Here is a 22062-nt window from a genome sequence, read left to right on the forward strand (position 1 = left end):
TGTAGTAAGTCATATAAATGAGTACAAAATGACCAATATGGTTGCAATGTCACAGTTGATTGTGACATACATGGTAGACTTTATACTGGTCCGTTCTATAACAGGCTTGTACAGACTTCTCATGCATCTTTATAGCACACTTATAAACCTTATTAAATATTAAATTATTGATATGAAAGCTAGGTGCTACACTATTCTCAATTTAAAAAAAGTACCTGTAAGCCTCTTGTTGGGGCAGTGAAATTTCACTGAGCCCTAACCAAATCATCCCGCAGTTGGGTCACTGAATATCGAACAGATCGTCGATCCCTGTCAGGGTCAGGGACAACAAACGTTCATCAGTTAATCGTATACCATGAACGTGCGCATGCGGTGATGGTCTAGCTATCTTCTCCGTACTCATTCTTACCAATATATTTCCATAATAACGCCCCTTGTGTTATACGGTCTTCAAAGCGGTCATTGTACTTTAATACGTCGAAGGGGTAATCCATGTTAGATGCTGACCACAAGGTGTGACTTCGAAGGGAGTTGGTTCGTCACACCGTTCCTGTGTAACTCGAGTAGGCCTCCAATCATTAGATAGAGACTATCAACGTTGATGGTCTACACTGTGATCATAAACCACTGATTGTTCGAAGGTTGTGTATACAGATATAAGTTAAAAAACGCAAAAGAATGTTTCAAAAACGTCCAAAAGCACCTGAAATACTGTAAGCCAATTAACGCTCTTGTTAAGTTCCAATAAATTCTGAAATTCAAGACTTGAACGCTTTTTATCTGTCACACACATAATAACTTTATCACCTTTCTGTGGGCTTGTCAGAATTTCAAGGCTATTATACGAATAAACCTTGATGTAACGACCAAAATCACAGCATCCAGTCTGAACGCAGAACTAACGAACCAAAGTTTATTCGATTAGACCATACTACACTCTTCTGTATAGCGTACGAAGTGTTTTTGAGTGACTCTTATTAAATTATATCAAAACACAAACTCTATGTTCAATTTAAACGGTTCTAATTTGAGAAGGAGAATAATTTATATCAAAAGTACAGAATACATCAAACGGGACAGTCTATGCTATACAGTCAAAGGTTACTCTTACACAGAGTAACGTGCTAAACAACGAAAGGGGTAGTTGATAAACAAGAGTTTGATACCTGAAAATCAATAAAAATATTACCAACAGGCTTCTATTTACAATCACTCCGAAAACATTTCCAAGTAGACAGTCAAAGGTTAACAGTCATACAGTGAACCACGCCGTGACCCTGAGTTTAGTCAGGCAACACGCATTAGTATATCAGGTCATAAAAGGTAAATCTTTAAACACGAATAAATAATAAAAGCTCTGACAAGGGGCCTGAGGAACATAAAGTATGGTCAAAAGAGACCTGAATTAAGGTTAAAATACAAGACAGGGAAAAGGGATAAATAAGTAACAGTGCTGTTCAATAAAATGCTTTGAGGGGTTTTCAGTGTATCCTTTTTATTACACTCGATCTTTCCAGTCCGAATTATCCTGGAAAAATCTCTTCAGTCGTATATCCCCCTTATAATTTTGTCGGAAATTCAAAGTTACAGGGGCTGGTTGGTCCACAAGCTAGTTAGGAAGTCAATGTTGCAAGTGTTGGGTATTCCAGACATAAAATAGTAGTATAAGAGACGTCAATTAATTTCAGAGAATCATATTTACTGTTGAATGATGAAAAGAAACTGTTGAGACACTGTTTGTGAAAGTTCTGGCCCATTCAGAAATGATCGGAAAGAAATACCTGAAATGTTTTAGTAAAAGGATGCTCTTCTATAGGTTAAAACATTCGTCAGTGATTTATTTTAACTATGGTACAAATAATTAGTTTGTGCTTAAGCTGCTAGACGTCAGTGACCACTAAATATCAAGTTGAAAGCATTCCAATGACATTCTACCACCAAACAACAAACAAAGTGAGACATTGCAAATAAATATCTCTTGGAGGCTACAAACGAAACTCGCTAGAGAAAATTCAGTTAGTGTTTACAGTATTGATTGCATCTAACTAGCTGGCAGCCACAGACAAGGCTTGTCTTGTATATTGAGAGAATTGGTGCTCACTATGTGATTTAAGCCTGTAGAATCTTGATTTGACTACATGAATGAATGCTAACAAACTGCATAACCTACTTAACTTCTAATGTCTTCCGTCGACAGACCAAGTTAATGAGATCAAATAGGAAAAACGTTTTTGATATTGTTATAACGTATGAGTGCCCAATTTAATATATGAACGCCAATTTAGAGAGGAGCGAATTTATTGATCGGACGCAAATGATACTTGAAATCGTACGAGCAGTCTTGATTGCGTATCGGCCCTGCTTTCTGCCTAGCCCAGCCAGTTAAGTCCAGAACACAAATAACAGCTTCGGCAATATGAATCATTATTCACAAGCATACTGGGTTAATATACTAACCAAACAGACCACATTATACCAAAAAATAGAAAAATAACATTTGTACAATAATTGGCCAATGTGGCTGTGTATAGGGGGAAAGTAATCAATAATAATAGTTCAAAGGTCAAAATAAAGGTTGTGATAAGAGGAACACGAATACGATTAGGTCGGTTATTTAACAACTATACAATAGGAAATAGGCATATTACATTTGTCCACAATAGACCTCAGATTTACCATTCATAATTCACCAGGGGATATAACAGATATGTACGTTTCATATGCTCTGTTTGGTGGACAAACCAGGGAAAATAAACGTGAAAGTAAAACCCTATCCAATATATTACATGTTCCAAAAGTCAATACAGTCCATGATAGACGATGATTAATGTGACCAAAAGGATAGATAATCAACAAGATGAATTAGTACACAGACGTACACATGCCAAACACACGTAAAAACATGTTTTTAAAGTTAATACTAAGTAATTAACAAGAGCATACATTTGGAACCAGACAAGTCGTAATACAAGCATATGGAGATAAACACGAATGGACACACTTTAATCAATGACGTTACTATTAAGCATTCATTGATCGAAAAATGATATATAACAATTTGTTACAGTTTGTCATAATAATTCATGTTATTCTTATAAATTCTTATTGAGTGTTTATGTTTGAAGATTATATGGGTCACTACATAATGTCCCCCCCCAGGATAATGCGTGCCTCTGAAAGTATCAGTGTTTGGAAAAATAAAAAGGGAAAAATCGGATGAAAGTATTTGATAAGCGTTTAGATAATATCTTATTTGAAAACATTTGTTCGGGTGTGTATGAGACACCACAAACCCAAATCACTCAATTTCATAGTCTGAGACGTCACTACGAATTTTTTCAAGTTGTAATAACGCCCTGACAGTTTTATATATGTACATGAATTGATCATTGAGTAGTGAGCAACGTTATGTTTGTCTAATCCTTTAGTGTCACACGAATTCTATCAGTCAGTCGATTGTAAATGTCTCATTCATACATGAAGTCAGTTCCAGCCCAAATAACCCAGGTTACAAATAAAGGTGATATGGAGCAAATCACATAGGGAGTATACGTTTCCTCGAAATTGCAGGCGTTCATTACTGACAAGTGTCCATTTGGACTAAACTTAAGTCTAGAATTTTCTGTCGATTACCTCCTAGCACCCAACATACCAAAATAGTACGTCAAATTCTGAGTCACTTAGACTAGTAAACGCATTGTGACTTGATCGGTAGAATTCAATCATCTACAAAGGACTAGACAAGCATCACATTTGTTACTACTAAGTGATTATTCAGTTATATACTAACTAATCGTCCAATCAACATGTAAGATAATTACAGAAGGTTAATTTTTGATATCAGAATTAGGTCTTATGGTTTTGGCACTCATTATTAAAGCATTCTTGAAATAAGAATCTCCTTCTCAGATCATAAATTATGTTACCTCATCAACTCTTCATCTTTTGATGTATATAAATCATACTACTTGTAATTAAACAGTAGTTTGGCTATAATTAATAGGCCTCAACATACATAAAGTAAAAAGCAAGACTCTCAAATACAACACGGAGAACAACAACCCAATCACACTTGATGGTGAAACTCTCGAATAAGTGGAAACATTCACGTACCTGAGAAGCATCGTTGATAAACAAGGAGGATCGGATGCAGATGTAAAGGCGAGGATTGGAAAATCAAGGGCAGCATTTCTACAATTGAAGAACATATTGAGCTCAAAACAACTGTCAACTAACTTCAAAGTGAGAATCTTCAATACGAACGTCAAGACAGTCCTACTGTACGGAGCTGAAACGTGAAGAACTACTACAACCACCGTCAAGAAGGTACAAGTATTTATAAACAGCTGTCTTCACAAAATACTCAACATCCATTGACCGGATACTATCAGCAACAGCGTTTTATGGCAAAAGACAAACCAGCTTCCAGCTGAAGAGGAAACTAGGAAAAGTTGGAAGTGGATCGGACATACAATTGAGGAAATCACCAAACTGCATCACGAGGCAATCCCTAACTTGAAATCCTGAAGGAAAGCGGAAAAGAGGTAGGCCAAAAAACACATTACTCTGGGAAATAAAAGCAGATATGAAAAGAATGAATAACAACTGGAAAGAACTGGAAAGGATTTCCCAGGACAGAGTTGGAAGGAGAATGCTGGTGAGCAGCCTATACTCCTCGACGAGGGGTAACAGACGTAAGTAAGTAAGTAAGGAAAGTAAGTTGGCTATAATCAATCATTTCAGAAGAGTATGTATTGTAACCGTTAGTAGTAATTCTTTGTTGTAATAAGTTACCAACTTCAAATAATTGGTCTTTATATTCCAATGTTTTGTTCATACCTTTACTTATGATGTTATTTACTTTTAATCCCTTTTCCCAGGTTCTATACGTATGTCACTTTTTAAAACTTTGTTTATTTTAAACGATTTATTTCTCATCAAAATATAATGTATGGTTTATTTTTATTCATTGCTAATTACTTTCATATGATATATAACCAAATAGGGTTTTATGATTTATTGTAATTTATTTATGTCTCCTTATTTGAAGAACACAAGTAATCCTCCTATTTTCTTTTAGTTAGCCTAACCGATTTAATGAACACTCTACATTCCATGGTTTACAAGTACATTTATTTATTTATTTAAACAAATAAATATTGGTACGAAGGGGAACCAAATATATATGCGCTACACAAATCTCATTCGATTTGTGTGAGAGCTGTGATACTGCCCGGGCGCCCATACTGAAGCAGGTGGTTTCATTTGGGGGCCACACCCGGAACCTTTGACCTAAAGGTCTGATCCACAAGGCAGTGCAGTGGAGCATGGTGAGGAGATGCAGTCCCATGGTAGTCAGTGACCGACGATTGATTCATACTCCATTTGTTCTCTCAGGATACTGTAGCATATGTGCACCATTGGTTTGGAATGAGGGTTTTCCAACTCCCTTAGGTGGACTTTCCGTGTCCACCAACCCGGTTATAGAGCCGGACATTCTCTTTTTGTCCTCTCAATTTCGTAAACAACACCCGTGGTGCGAGAAGGTAGTGAGTAGGACTTCCCTGGCAGAGGCAGAGGGATAGCGGACTCTCCTGAATTTCGGCCGTACCAGGGCTTATAATAGTGACACTTGATTCAGATAAAATACGTTGACAACTTTGCTCAGAATAACAATGGAAACTTCGCAATTAAACTACACAACTATGTCATAAATTTCTTCTCTTGCTTTTTCCCACAAACTAACTATGAGGCCCACACTGAAGTTAATGCGTACTCTAAGAACAACTGATGGCTCACAATATCTAAATCCTTTCACAAATCTACCAGTCACAACTAGACAACTACTTCACACTATTCTGTAAATTGTCTAGGCTATAAAACTCATGCAATTATATGAATAAAGTATGAAGCCGTAACCAATGGAGTTCAATCTGTGTCGGGTAGAGACAGGTATCTACTTCAGATAATGGATGAATGGTTGCGCGAGATCATGACTTGATTGAGGTCAAACATAAACGCTACTGGATTCTGGCTCACTGGTTTAGAGTTTAAGCGTTCGCACACGAGACCGAAGGTCTTGGCTTCGAGTCCCGTATGCGGAATCATGGGTGCGCAATGCTGAAGAGTCATATGCTGGGACGAAACGGTCGTCCAGTGTTCCCACGTTTTCAGTGGTGGCCTAGCTTACACTGACTTATGAACTCTAATATTAAAGTTTGATTCACTATAAAAGTAATATGTCAGTGTAAATATATCAGTGCTAAAAGAGGTTAATCGAAGCCCAAATAACTCAGTCTTTATGTTTCAGACTACAAAGCTGAGTGAAGAGAATACTAATCACAATACTAATCACACCTTACTGCCGTAACATCCAGTACAATTAACTGTACGATTTTTCCCCCAGACCATATGTTTACTGCTCTTGGTATTACTGTTCTCTCACCAAATTATCTGAGATTGTAATGCCTGAAGAACAAGTATTTCAGCAAATAAAACTTGATTGAAAGTCCTCTGATGAACAAGCTTAACTATCACATCAAGGTACCCCTTTCAATTTTTTTACATACAAATTTTCTCCTCAATATAAACAGATCTCTCAGACTTTAACTAGAGAAAAAATATATAACCCTTTTTCCTTACTCTTAATGAGAATCTGACTAATATGTCAGTTAGTAATTGTTAAATTCATTAAAGATCAGTCATATTGAATATATATATATATCTCCCTGACTCCAATAAGGGGGATTTGAAATAGACGAGCAATAAAGTAATGAAAATAACACTAACCAATAGTAATAAGAGACAGATTATTTCATAAAAGATTATTTTGTTTTATTTAAATGTCTATCAATAATCTCCAATAAACTAATACAAAACAAAAAAAATGAGAAGAAAACAAAAGACAAACAAACAATTTGTGTGAAAGATTAGTAGGGATTTCTTGTAATTTCAATTCCACTGTTATTTCCCTCCGTCTTTCTCTCTCTCTCTCGTTCTCGATCTCTCCTTCCTTGTCACAAAAACAGACAAACATATGGAAAACAGATCACAGAAAATTTCCCACTTTCCTTCCTTAAAAAAAATTTCTTCAATATGTCTATTCCCTTTGTTTAAATACACATTTTTGCACACAAGCACACATGTACAAGATAAAAATAATCTTACTCACAAAAAGAGAAAAAAAATGTCATCTATTACACAAAACCAAAGAGTACAAGAGGGAGTTAATAGAAGAAGCAGATTTCCCCCCCCCCAAAAAAAAAAATAAAAATAAACAACGATTTCACCTTTTGAATGGACGCTTTAAAAAAAACGAGAAAGATCAAGTACCTTCCAATCCCTCCTACTCAATTCAATCCCATTCTATTGTTTCACCTTTAAACCATCACCATATGGTCTTTTTATTAAAAAAAGGTGTTTTTAGTTTGATTTTTTTTTCAGAAAAATATTTCCTACATATATTTTTTGGTTAACCATTTTCCAAAAATGATCTCCCTTCCTGCAAATGTGCATATCTTCGATTCATTTATATTAATATACAATACAATAAAGGCAGTCATAACAACAGATAAAATATATCTACTGAATAAAATCAAATAAAAACAAATCGTTCCATTTTGTTGTTGTTGTTGCTGTCTTAACAACCAAATCACTGTTGTTGTTGGTGGTGGGGGTGGTGGTGTTGTTTTTCTTTTTTTAGAAAAAAATAATTCATTAAAACATTTTTTTTAAAAAACAAACAAACAAACAACAGATGTGTACCTTGATTTCCCAATTTTCAACACCATCCCGTTATGATTTAAACATTTGAGGTCACATTGAATCTGTGTACGTGTTTATGTATGTGTATGTATGTATGTATGTGTGTGTGTTGGCTTGAAAGGCAAATTGTTCAAAATGAATAAATCATTAAAACAATTATTATTATTGTGAATGAATAAACAACAAATTGTATCGTATACACAAACATACAAAATAATCGAGTGTTCAAATTGATTGATTGATCAATAAATAATCGATTAATATTTCACCAACTCAATTGGATTGATTGATTGATTGATCGATTGATTGATTGATTAACAAACAGATTAAATAGAAAAAAAACATCACAGACACACACGCATACACAAATCATTGATTTCGTTGATGAATGAAAGAAATTAATAACAATAATGGTAATAAAGTCATCTTTGAAGAGTTTGAAGAGATCAACATACAGAAAGAAAAAAAAAGAGAAGAAATCAAACTAAGAAAAAAAAGAAACACACTGTAAAATGCTTCATGTTTAGTTAAGCCATTGATTACAAGATTGATTTTGTGTATCAGTTACATGTGTGCAAATGCATTCCAATACACACACACATACACAAACTTTACACATGCAGTACGTATGTAAGTTGTTTGGTTGTTTAGACATATGAGCATGAATCATTCACTTTTTCGTTACATAAAACTAGTTGTTGTTGTTGTTTTTTTTAACAAAAAATAATGATTGTAAACAAACAATGAGGATAAAGAGCGCGCACTCGAGAGAGAGAGAGGAGAAAGAAAAGGTACATTTAAGAACAGTGAATGATATCAATGTAATTTTTTTGAAATTGAATAACCAAAAAGACTTTCGATTGGTTTATTGACTCAGTGATTTGTAATATAATCGGAATATCTAAGAAAAGAGGGAAATAAAGAAAAAATTTATCAGAATGGGGGTTCAGGAGATTGTTAAGTTTCTGATTGAGATTATGAATCGATCAATGTTAGATCATCATTTAGAGATTACGTGTTCATGAGTGAAATCAAAGGTCTTAGATTCCAATCCCGTGTACGAGGTTGTGAATTCGCACTGCTGAGGAGTACCATACTAGAACGAAGCGGATGTCTAATGCTTTTAGGTTTCTAATGGTGGTCTAACGTTGATCTATTCATGATCTCAATTAAAATAAAAATAGAGCTTGGAAATAAATGGCAATTTATTTTCTACAAGAAAAATTTTGAAACAGCTAGCCCATGTCTGTATGTATTAAGTGTGTGCAGTAAGTTGATCACCATGATGAACACGTGTTCAAAAATTGTCTAATTGTTTGTATACGTCAGAAGGTGGTTTGGTGGAGATTTTAGTAATTTTATAGAGTTGAGATCATGAGTCAATTGAAACTAGACCACCATGGAAAACCTGGAAGCACTGGACGACCAACTCGTTCTATTGTGGGACTCCTCAGAAGTGCGCATCTATAATCCCACCTGCGAGATTCGAACCTAGGACCTATCAGTTTTGTGCGCGAGCGCTTAACCACTAGACCACTTAGCCGGTCGGCATCCAACGGTGTTAGTGTCTAACTTCAACCAATCCACGAAATTGTGTTTACATGTGTTTACATAAGCTTGTAGGTATGTATGTGCATCTTGTCCTATATGATTTGAATTATTTCTCTGGTAAAAGCTTTGTGTCTATCCCCACCCCCAAACACAGGTATCTAGTTAATTGTAATCCACACATAAGAAATTAACTGAATACGAAATGGTATCATAAAATTTAATGTCAGCTTACAAATAATTCACTGCATAAATACTGGGCTGAAAATCAACATTGAGATACAGGTACATCCATCCGCCTAAGAGGCTAGACATAATTCAACTTTATTGAATCTTCATCAACTAACTGGTTATATTTGAGTAATTTGACCAGGGTGAACATATATACAGATAAAAACTAATTAATTACAGTCCATAATATCAACAATGAAAAACACAAACGTTAATGCCCATTGGACAAGTTAGTAGCTGTGTGAATTCATTGGCTCAGTGCATAGCAACGCTTGATTACTAAGTTCAAGTTTCAATGTGAATATTAACACTGAGATTCAAATACATAAATCTAACGAGCATCATTTAAGAAGAAATTTTTAGTCTTGAATTCCACTACTCAAGCCAAAATCCAACACTATAAGATAATTCATTTTGTATTGGTTGTGTTGAATCTTCCCATTGATGTTTAGGATTGAAATTGGTCAGTCACTTATTGGCAAATGTGAATACTACGCGGATTACATCGATATTGCCAGTAGGTCACAAGCGTTATAAGCAAAGATGGATAGTGGGTAGCAATGGAATCCCGGACGGGCTTTTCGTCGTATTTGGGACTCGTCAGCTGGATATACCTATTGTACCGTACTATTGACACTTGAGAAAAAAGGACTAGACTCACTTCTTAATGATTATAATAACATTTGCACATGTCGATTAGCTTTATCTAATCCAATTAAATGATTAGCAGGATTCAATGAAAACGCTGGTGAAGCCGGTATTGTCACATGACAATCATTATTAGTATTATTATTGGCATTACTATTATTATTACTGTTGGTTTTAAGTAAATGGCTTGGTATTAACCATTGATATAATCCACTCTCTGGTCTAGAACTATTATTCAATGCATCAGGAATATGTGTTATGGAACCTGGAATTGGTGTTGACGGAAGTAAATTACTTTGTTGTTGTGTTTGTTGTTGTTGGGATTGATGAGGATGATTAGCATAAATCGTACCATTCAGAGTAATATTCTCTGGTGTACCAGTTAAACAATTACCAATTGGATCAGTTTGTATTGGAATAGTTGTTGAATTGTGTGAATTCAAAAAATTATGATAAGTGGCATTGAAAGTAGTATTTAGATCAGCTGTTGTTGGATAAACACATCCTTGTAAAGCCGGATTGGCCATGGCTGCCATAGCAACGGAGAGTAAGTGTTGTTGTTGTTTTTGCGATTGTTGATGGGACTGTTGTTGTTGCTGTTGCTGCTGTGCATGCTGATGAGATTGCTGTTGTGGGCGAAAGTAATCAGTCCCGTATAATGAACATCCATATAAACTGGTTATTAGGTTAAAACAAAGTGACAAGATAATTAATGTACAACAAAACAAAAAAATTGAAGGGTTTTTATAGTTTACATCGTGGAATAAATTTAGTTAGATAATGGTTGGAAATCAGGGAGCATTAAACATCTGTTTGGTCTTGGTATTGGACTCTTCAGCAGCGTTCATACACAAATCCAAGACATAATGGATTCTTTTCCGGGCATTAAAGATTTTTAACAGTTGTTCAATTTGAAGATAGTATAGTGTTATGGAACATTGTCAGTCTGATGCGATGAGTCAATCGGGTATATCAGTTTATGACTGCATTATGTAAGATGATGATGGACGGACGTTATTGGTCAAGATTTCGTTTCATTTTCTGAGTAAATCGACATAAGCTATTAGTTCAAAAGGTGGCTTAATTTTCAGAGGAAAATGGTCAAATATTTATGAAATAGTTGTACAAGTATCTTTGATTTGATTTATCTAATGCAAGCTTCCTACTCAATGTTGATTTTCTCACTTATGTGGCAGGTTGGGATCACGAAGAGGAAGCTTTTGTATTAATAACAGACTCAGAGGACGGCACAACATAACGGAATCACTGAAATCCGAGTAACAGTGAACAGCTGTTTTGTTTCAGTGTGCGAATTCACAATAGTAAATAACTATTAATGCACTAGGGATGGAACTCATAAACTTTAGGTCTTGCTACAAGAGCACAACATTTAAACTACTTAAAGTAACATTCAGTGATTCACATTTCCCAACTTCAGCTAATTCACAATATTAAGTACCCATCATATATCGCCATCAGTGATATTTGTCTGATATTCGCTATCACGGAAGTTTACAGGATACAAGTTGTCCCTAGACAATTTAGAAGTCCACCACTAACAAACACATGAATATGTGTTTAATAAGACCAGTTGATAAGAATCTTTGTATAGGGATTGACTTGATTTGAAGGTTGTATCCGTCACAGACTGATCTCAGGGTATTTTTAAAAACTCAAAACGAATGAACAGTTGCATCACCGTACTACAGGACATGATGTTTTTGAGTTCGATCTCTAGAGGACTTATGAATGGTCAATTCTAAGGAGTACATTGGGAGGACGAAAGAGTTGCCCATTACTTTCTTTTTTTATGACAACCTAAATGAGGTCAATGTTCTACGAACGTAATTGGTCGTGTTACTTACTAAACTCATGCACCAAGTATATATTCATTTATTCAACTCTGATTTACAATGTTTCCCCTCTCCTTGTGTAAGTGTAATTCAGGGACAGTTATTTTGCCCAGATGGCCCTTATCAGTTTAGGTGAAGTGAGATTTAAAGCTGTGAATTCATGACTAAATTTTTAAACCATTAGGCTGTTGTTCCTTGTATACATAGACGTGAATAACTGTATATGATAACAAATATGCAATTATACAATACGAGTATAAATGTTATAAAGCAGATCAAACAGATTGAACGTGATCTGAATTTGTGATCATCTTAGTGGTTAACACTGTGTATTCACAACGACCAAATAGACAGTGGAGTTAAAAATAGAACCTTCGAATCCCCATTGGAGTAAAACAACTCGAAACTGAGTTATTTCGTGTAGATGAAGGGTAAATACTACGCTGTCCAAACACCTTTTACTCCGATACACTGCGTTTGCTGGTGTAGGATTACGTTGAAAGAAAGCTAAGGATGGCTGTATAAAAATGTGGCATCAGTCGATGAAGTAACTGACTGTTGGACTAAGGAGTATTTATGAGTGCAGACTACCTGGTTTGGATCCGCTTAGTTGACGTAAAAGGTCGTTTCAGACTGCGAAACACTGTATAATTATTTGATTTTAATATGGCCCTCCTTAGTAACAATTGAATTTTATGATTTCTCCACAGATCGAACCTACTACCCTAAGGTCTCGAGGCAAGCAACTAATCTTCAGATTACTGAGTCCCCATCCAATAATTGATATTTCTATATATATTTACTTAAACATAACAAAAGCGAATTCAGGAATAAACAGTGAACTCACAATGAACACAAAAACACACAATTGTTTACCTACTTACTAACTGAGTAACCTACCTAGGATCAAATAATTTTGTATCTGGAGAAGGAATAGTCGGTGTACCAAGTAGAGCAATTTGATTAGCTGATAATAATCCAGTGTTTAAATTCGGTGCACCATTTACAGTAGGATTAGAACGTAGACAATTATTCATGAAATTATTTGGTGTTGGTGATCCACAGAATATAGTTGATGCCGCAGCGGCTGCAGCAGCTGCGAGTGCAGCTAAATTTGATTCACGTGTTCCGCCACCATTGAAATCAGTAACTAAACCATTAGCATTATTAGTATTATTGTTATTTATACTATTGTTATGATTATAATGATTAATGTTAGTAGTATTATTACAAGTAGTATTGTTCGACGAATCATTAGAAAATTTAGTTGGTTGTATAAAACCATTTAATAATTCAGAATTAAAACGTGATGTAAAATCTGTTGTGGATTTTTGTTGTAAAGCGGAGAAATTTGCTAATTGGCTATTGACAATCGATGGACTAACTAAACCTGTATTTAATAATGATGCTAAAGCATCATGTGATGTTAATGTTAAACCATTCGGTGCTGTATATAAAGGACAATTCAATAGATTATTATAATTAACATTAGCAATCATTGTTGCTGAAGCAGCGGCGGCGGCAGCAGCGGCTGCCGCGGCTGCTGCAGTCGTCGCTGTGACAGGATAACGTCGTCTTCTTGTGTCTGGATTATGTTTATCAGCAAATTTTGCTTCAACTGGAACAGAACAATCAGGTAAAGTGAGTGGATGCAATTTTAAAGATTCTAAAGCATTCACTGCATCTTGTTCATTGACAAACCGTACAAAACCAACACCTATAAATAAATATAAATGAGAATATGACTGGACGTAAATCAGTAAATGTATATGTTTATAAAAAACTTGTATAATAATTATAATAAGTACTACTACAACTATAATTACTATATTGAGTGATATATTACCGATGGCCCCCAAATGCTCTGGTACGGCCGAGGGTGGGGAGAGTCCGCTCCCCCTCTCGAAATGCTCTCATATGGCCACGCGTATATAGCCTCTGTCAGGGAAGTCCTACTCACTACCTTCTCGTATCGTAGGTGTTGTTTACGAAATTGAGAGGACGAAAAGCGAATGGCCGGCGCTTTAACCGGGTTGGTGGGCACGGAAAGTCCACCTAGGGGAGTTGGAAAATCCTGATTCCAAACCAATGGTGCACATGGGCTCCAGTATCCTGAGGGAACAAATGGCATATGAATCAATCGTTGGTCGCCGGCTACCATGAGACTGCATCTCCTCACAATGCTCCACTGCCTTGTGGATCAGACCTTTAGGTCAAAGGCTCCGAGTGTGGCCCCCGAAGAAAACCACCTGCTTCAGTCTGGGCACCTGGGCAGTATCACAGCTCTCACACAAATCGAATGAGATTTGTGCGGCGCATATTTATCTGGTGCTTTTTTGTACCAATATTTGTATTTAAATAAATAAATAAAAATATTACCGATGAAAATATTTGGCGAGACTAATTTATGGACGAATCAATCAGATATAAGATAACAGGTCTTGGATTTTGGCGTGAAATTAATTCATTCATTTGGCAAAATTGCGTTTTGGCATTATATCTGATGTCAGTTCGTGATAAAAACCTTAAATCTAATTCCTAACCTTAACCATCAATTGTAAATCCTAATTTTAATTACTCACACTGGTTTATTACCCTCATTTAGTCCCAGGTATTAGGTAGACACGCTCAAGGTTGCTTTAGCGTCGCTCAAAGGTCGTCTATAAAGTATAGTCCCACTCAATAGTTTTTTACTCTGTTCAGTAGGTTTGAAATAAGAACTTAATTATTGGGATTCAAGTCATTCGTTAATTGATTCAAACTTAAATAGGTATATGACCATTAATATTGTTACTATTTATAACTGGAACACTTTTGTAAAGACTTTGTTGTATCATTTATAAATCATGAACTGATCTTTGACAGCTGTCCATTGGACAGACCACATATATTAACATGAGACTCCTAAGTAGTGCTTACTCATGAATCCATCGTGGAGGACCGAACCCTAGACATTTAGTTTCCTGCATGAACACCAACTTCTAGACCACTGAGCTAACATCCAACAATATTGCTGTCCAACTTTAATCAATTTACGATATTTTCCAACCCCTATCCATTAGTTACGGTAGATAACTGCCTCATACCTGAAACAGCTTCTCACTAGGCCTCCAGAAGTTTCATCATAAAGTCAATCAGTAGTAAGCACATGGGTATTACTAGTATAGGAAATTAATGGTAATTGTTAAGTTTTCACAGTTTTGGTCACAAATCCCGGATTATTGATTTAGAGGTCAAGCGTTTGCACAAAACCGAGGGTCCTGGGTTCGATCCTTTATTGTGGGATCGTGGATGAAAATTTCTGAGGAGTTCCATACCCATATAAATGTCTATTCAGAGCTCTTTGATTTCCAGTAGTGTTCTAGCTAAGTTTGGGATTTAAACTATGAAAGTTCTACAACTCCTACAAATCCCCCTATACTAACAATCATTCATAAGTTTTGGTCTCGAGCCCAGGTAGGTTTGTGTAGATGTATTACACACCAATGACAAAACGTTTGTATAGCTCACTCTAATGCTGAATTGTTTTAAAATTGCAAACTAGATATTCTATTTTAAAAATAATGCAAAGCATTTTTTTCATAGTACTTCATTTTTATAACTTCCTTTTTTTACATTTTAAATTACAATCATCACCACTCACCAGTTGTTTTGTTGGTTAAGCGTTCCATCATAACAAATGCTGATTGTATATGACCAAATCGTTCAAATACTGCTTTCAATTGATCACTATCTTTTGTTGTCCATGTTCTTGGAAGATTTGTCACATAAAGATTAGTTTTATCTTTTTCATTTTCCTAAAAATGGAATAATAACGACAATGGTAACAATCAAAAAACAGTTAAAATAAAATCGATCTTTACTTAGTATTGTTTGTTTGGATCTTCCCATTGATGTTTTTAGGACTGAAACTGGTCAGTCTCTAATTGGCATATGTACATACTGTACGTATTGCCTCGATATAGCCTTATTTCACAAGCATGGGAAGCAAAGATGGATAGTGGCTAGCAGTGGAATCCATGGCGCACGTTTCGTCCTATTTGGGACTCGTCAGCTGGATCTACCTGCATCTCAGAGTTGATGTTCACTCAATGTTAATCATTTCATTATTTTATAAAATCTTAATTTTTGTAATAGAATAACACAAGTTCTAACATAAAAATGAAACGAAAGGTACTGGGTTCTAGGCCCAGAGTGAACATCAATTCTGAGATGCAGGTACATCCAACTGACGAGTCCCAAATAGGACGAAGTGCGCGTCCTAGATTCCACTGCTAGCCACTATCTATCTTTGCTAAAATCGATTTCGTTAAGCCAGTTTAAATAATTATTAAATTAGAATGGTGGCTAGCAGTAGAGTCAAAGATCTAAGTTTCGTTCTATTTAGGACTCGTCAGCTAGATGTAACTATATCATGATTTTACTGTTCACACAGAGACTTGGTCCCAATACCTTTAACTTGAAGCAGTAAAAAGTTATCTACTGAGCTAATGGGTTCATATAATCACTGGTCCTTGTAATTGGTGTGAATTTTGATCTAATTTGTAGTGGTTTGGATTATATCGTTGCTGATATTCATGACTAAACTTTGGTCAGTCTTAGTTGGCATATGGGCATTCTATGCGAATTGCCTCGATATAGACAGTATGACACAAGTTTATATAGAATGGATGGAATGTGGCTAGCAATGAAATTCAAGAAACGGGTTCCATTCTATATGGGACTCGTCATTTGTCTTTACTTGCTTCCTACTGTTTGCTTTCACTCCTGAAATCGAACCCAGTGAAGAATATACCAGTAGAGAATTATGAGTTTCATTCCTTAACATCAAAAACGAGAGAGCATTCACTCTCATAAATAAAATAGTAACAAATATTTAGGATAGAAAATTTATCCAGATAATTTGGTTTCTGAGATAGTTTATATCATAATTTGTATCCAGCTAGAAAATCAATGAAAACTAGTAAGCATGCAGAACAGTTATTTCGTCCTGGTATGGAACTTCTTAACAGCATGTAAGTACGATCTCATTATGAGTTGCGTTCTGAACTTTTAAGTCTCATGGTGTTATATACCAGTGAAGACATAAGTACAGTAACTTCCGGGACCTATTAATGGACTATTATTCTATCTATATTCCTATTGTATAACTGTTTAGTAACTAGATTATGTATATCTATATTCCTCTTATCATAAGCTTCATTTTGACCTATAAAGTATCATTATACGATTCGCTGTTCCCAAATTATGTTCAGTTTATTAATTACCGTCCCCACGTTCACAACCACATTTGGCTTGATCCTGTACAAATATTATTTTCTGTTTTATGGTGTTATGCGGTCTGCCTGCCTATCTGGTATATAAACCAGGTACGTTTGAAATAAATGATTCACATAGCTGAAGCTGTAATTGGTGCTTTTGGACTCAAATTGAAGGGCTAGGCAAACAAATGACCAATAAGGACGCTAGGCTGTTCATACTGGTCGAAAGTCGTTGATTTGGCACAGTGCTAAGATTGGATAAATCGTATTTTGATTAGTGGATAATTCACGTGATAAAAGCCGGACATAAAATCACAACACATGGACCAGGAGATTGCTTTACGCCACTGATGTAAATCACATTTTTATAATAACTTTTTAAATGAAATTTTTTTTGGGGGATTTTTTTTATAGAAAAATTAATATCTGCAAATATAATGGTCTTAATTAGGATTGGTAACTCCGCCTGTAGCTCCTCCGGGGGCTACTGCCGGTCCAAAGCCCGGATAAAGGAGGAGGATTGGGCATGGGATTAGCGACCCCATCCCGTAGAAAACCAACTCGCTAAAAAAAAGCTAACCAGAATTGTGATTGGTTGGTGTGGAATTAAAAATATTGTGTTTCATTTTGTATTGTTGTTTTAATACTCATTATTTAGAGGAGTTGGTATAATTAAAAATGAATATTTCTATGCATTATAACATGAAATAATAAAATGAACACTGATAATTTTGTAAGTGTTTTAATATTATCTATTGAGCTACATTAAAGATTTTAAAGATGAAATGAACGGAAAAAATATTTTCATAGTTGAAAGCGTGGGTCAATTGAAGCTAGACCACCTTGGAAAACCTGGAAGTACTGGACGGCCATTTCGTCCTATTATGGGACTCCTTGGGTGCCGGCTCAGTGGTCTATCGGTTAAGTGCTCTGGCGTGAGACTGGTAGGTCCTGGGTTCGAATCTCGCGAGTGCGGGATCGTGGATGAGCACTTCTGAGGACTCCCATAATAGGATGAAACGGCCGTCAAGCAGTGCTTTCGGGTTTTCCATGGTGGCTAGCTTCAATTGACTCACGTTTTCAACTATGAAAATACTAAATCTCCACAAAACCCCTTCTGAAAAAAATATTCTCTTAATTGGCCATGTAACAATCAGCTATGAGGAGACCTAATGAAGAACCCATTACAACTCCATTTATTTGTCTGTAGAAATAATCATTCAATCTAAATTGCACGTTGAAAGTATATCGTAGAAGTAACTCTTTTAGATAATATTTTGGGATATAAATATCAAGGTTATTAGTTTCAATATAGTTTCTATGAGAGGAACATTTGTAAAGAGAGAAAAGATATCCCATGAGATCATTTTCCTACCATTTACACGTGATATTTCTAATTGAGTCAATAAAGTCAAAGGAATCAAGAAAGTTGTATCTATTGATATGATTTTTAACGAGTTATAAAATATCAGCTAACCATTTAGAAATCAGGTTGTGGTGTGGGCTACTTATATCCACATAAGTAGTATATGGTGATAGACGTAGAATGTATTTTGGCAGAAGATCGATAAAGAAAGAACAGAAATGAAGCGCAATCGGTACGAAAATGCATGAACAATGAAATCAGAGAAGATGGATTGATATTTGCAGAAGGAACAGTGAAGATTGAGACCATTGATTGTTAATTTGCAAATTAACTGTTGACTGTATGGTTATCAGATTTTAGTGAGATAGTCTGTAATTTGTGTCGAAATACATTCGATTGTCCCCACTCGTGTTCGTGTTGACTACAAGGTGACTTTATCGACTCAATTAAAAATATCAATGTAAATGGTAAGGAAATGATCTTATTGGATATCACTTCTCTTTTTACAAATGTTCCTCTCATAGAAGCTAAAATATCCATTCAGAATTCAACTACCCAAGCCGTATATTAAAGAAATAGAAAGACATTTTTAAAGAGAAAAAATCGAGTAATTTAAATGAATTACTTACAAAGAGTTATTATGTAAACAATATGAACTAATCAATTTTATTCTTTGAATTAGTACTAATAAAGGGAAGTTAAATTTCGAAAAGAATATAATGTTCTAAACATGATTTTGTTTAAGTGATTATATCATTTAATAGAGTCAAGTTAATATATATATAGTAAACAAATGATCACAAAAAGATATAATGTGTTTGACTCATTAATGAAAACATATGAAATCTCCACAAAACCCCCTTCTGATTATAATCATATGCTCACTATTGACTGACTTCAAGAGATATTTCCTGGAGTTCTAGTGAGAAGCAGTAACCAGTGGAGTTAAATCAGGTCTGTTGTGAGATATCAACTCATTGAAGACAATTAGTGAACGGTTGCTCATTTTCGTGGATTGGTTGAAGTTATAAATCAACACTGTTGGATGCCGGCTCAGTGGTCTAGTGGTTAGGCGCTCGTGCGCGAGACTGGTAGATCCTGGGTTGGAATCTCGCGAGGAGGGATCGTGAATGCGCACTGCTGAGGAGTCTCACAGTAGGACGAGTTGACCTCCCAGTGCTTCCAGGTTTTTTATGGTGGTCTAGCTTCAATTGACTCATGATTTTTAACTATGAAAATACATATTACTTAAGAGGTTATTTATTTATTTGGGAACTACAACTAATTTATGAGACACGAGACATAGTACTAACCATTAGAAAGAAACCTACATTCAGAGTTTCTTACTGACTGCCTCGAAACACCTAATGGCACATGAGAATTGATTATATTAGTTCAGGAACGTTAAGAAAATTTAGATCGTTATATATTTTATCTGTGTACACCAACTGTTATCACATTCACTGACAAACTCTAAGACTTTGAGACTCAACCCTACGTGGTATAGTAATGAACAGAACACGACCGAGGACAATCGAATGTATTTAAGCAAAAATTACAGACTATCTCACTAAATTCTGATAATCATACAGTCAACAGTTAATTTGCAAATTAACAACCAATTGTCTCAATCTTCACTGTTCCTTCTACTAATATCAGTCTGTCTTCTCTGATTTCATTGTTCATGCATTTTCGTACTAATTGCGCTTCATTTCAGTTCTTTTCTTATCAGTCTTCTGCCAAAATACATTCTATGTCCAACCATCGCCATATACTACTTATATAGATATAAGTAGACCACACAACAGTATTATATATACAATGCTGAAAAATTCTAAACTACAGTAGAAAAAACTGTATACTATTCCTTAACATTGTCTTTATAACTATTTCTTTAACTAATTCTAGTCCGTAATAAAGACTAGTATACAAATTGAACCCAATCTTAAAATTGTTTGTTTACTGAAACAAACAAAAAAAAATGGTGACTGGACATAAATTGTGCATTGAAAAGTTATAAAATTATCGTCACCATGATTATTTATACAAAATTAAGTACGTTTTAATGAATAATGTTAAGAAATGTGATTTTTTTTAAAAAACAAAACTAATTAGACACTAAATTTAATCCTAATACAATTTTGGTAATCACTGTAGTGTGATCCTAGAACATTCTACAAAAAAAAAAGAAAAGAAAAAAACTACCATTTCACTCTTCACTATAAATCAAAAAAAAAACTCTTTTATACAGGTATTCAATAAAATCCATAATTATTAACTGAATGCATGTATTTAATATATTAGAATTCCAGTGAAAATTCATTACTAATTAGTCTTCTTTTTTTTTTGGAGAACCATTAGTAGAATCTATATGTATCTTAATTTTGATGCCTAAACTGAGATGTGAATCGAGTACCAGTCGGTTAAGACACTATCATGCTATTCATTACGTTAGTAAGTTCAGATAGCTATTAACTTATTCAATAAGCATAATGTTTATTCTTAAGGATTTGTATTTTTTTGTCAGCCAATATATTTAGATGTACGAAAAACTTATTAGTAAAAAGAAATATTGAGGCAATCTATTCAAGAAGTACATATAACAATAGGGACTAATCAGTACTCAATTTGGATATTAGTAATATGGTAATATAAACCCTTACGAATATTTAAATTCACTTAGTATTGTTTGTTTGAATCTTCCCATTGATGTTTAGGACTGCAACAGGTCAGTCTCTTATTGACATATGTGCATACTGTGCGTATTACCTCGATACAGCCTTAATTCACAAGAGATTGACCAGTTGCAGTCCTAAACATCAATGGGAAGATTCAAACAAACAATACTAAGTGAATTCAAACTTCACCACATTGCACAAGCAAGTGGCTATCAAGACTCAGTAGCTGAGTAGATAACGTGATGGAGTTTGAAACGAAAGGTACTAGGTTCGAGTCCCATAGTGAACATCAACTCTGAGATGCAGGTACATCCAACTGACGAGTCCCAAATAGGATGAAACGCTCGTCGTGGATTCCACTGCTAGCCACTACTTATCTTTGCTTACCTTACGAATATTTGTTTACTAATAATTATTAATAATTAGCTATGAATTTAGATTTCTTCAAATCAATTCATAAATTAACTAACTAAACACTATTTCACCGCGTAATCTGTTTCATATACAAAATTTGAATTCATTTTCTTTGTTTCATTATAATATAATGAAAATCAATTTATATCATATTATTTGTCCTAATAAACCAATAAGAAACTAGAAAACCTATGGCGTAATGCAATTGGTGGAAAATCCACCAATAGACTTTTGTCTTGAAGTAGACTCGTGGATTAAAGAGTCAAAATAACCATCCTTCGTTAAATGTTCAATAAAAG

General features: G+C 35.0%; 1 protein-coding gene across 1 annotated transcript in view; it reads right to left on the reverse strand.

Moving 5' to 3' along the window:
- Positions 1–8620: 8620 nt before the first annotated feature.
- Positions 8621–22062, reverse strand: part of Smp_150480 (putative single-stranded DNA-binding protein mssp-1) — a gene marked incomplete at its 5' end in the record, with an annotated part of 28456 nt that continues 15014 nt past the window's right edge. Inside the window, 4 exons of the mRNA XM_018798845.1 lie at positions 8621–8665; positions 10205–10866; positions 12945–13761; positions 15688–15841. Coding sequence (XP_018650693.1) covers positions 10215–10866; positions 12945–13761; positions 15688–15841 — 1623 coding nt within the window. The 3' untranslated portion in view covers positions 8621–8665; positions 10205–10214. The remainder of the gene's footprint in view (positions 8666–10204; positions 10867–12944; positions 13762–15687; positions 15842–22062) is intronic.

The sequence above is a fragment of the Schistosoma mansoni genome, chromosome 3 (genome assembly GCF_000237925.1).
Source record: "Schistosoma mansoni strain Puerto Rico chromosome 3, complete genome".
Taxonomy (NCBI): Eukaryota; Metazoa; Platyhelminthes; class Trematoda; order Strigeidida; family Schistosomatidae; genus Schistosoma; species Schistosoma mansoni.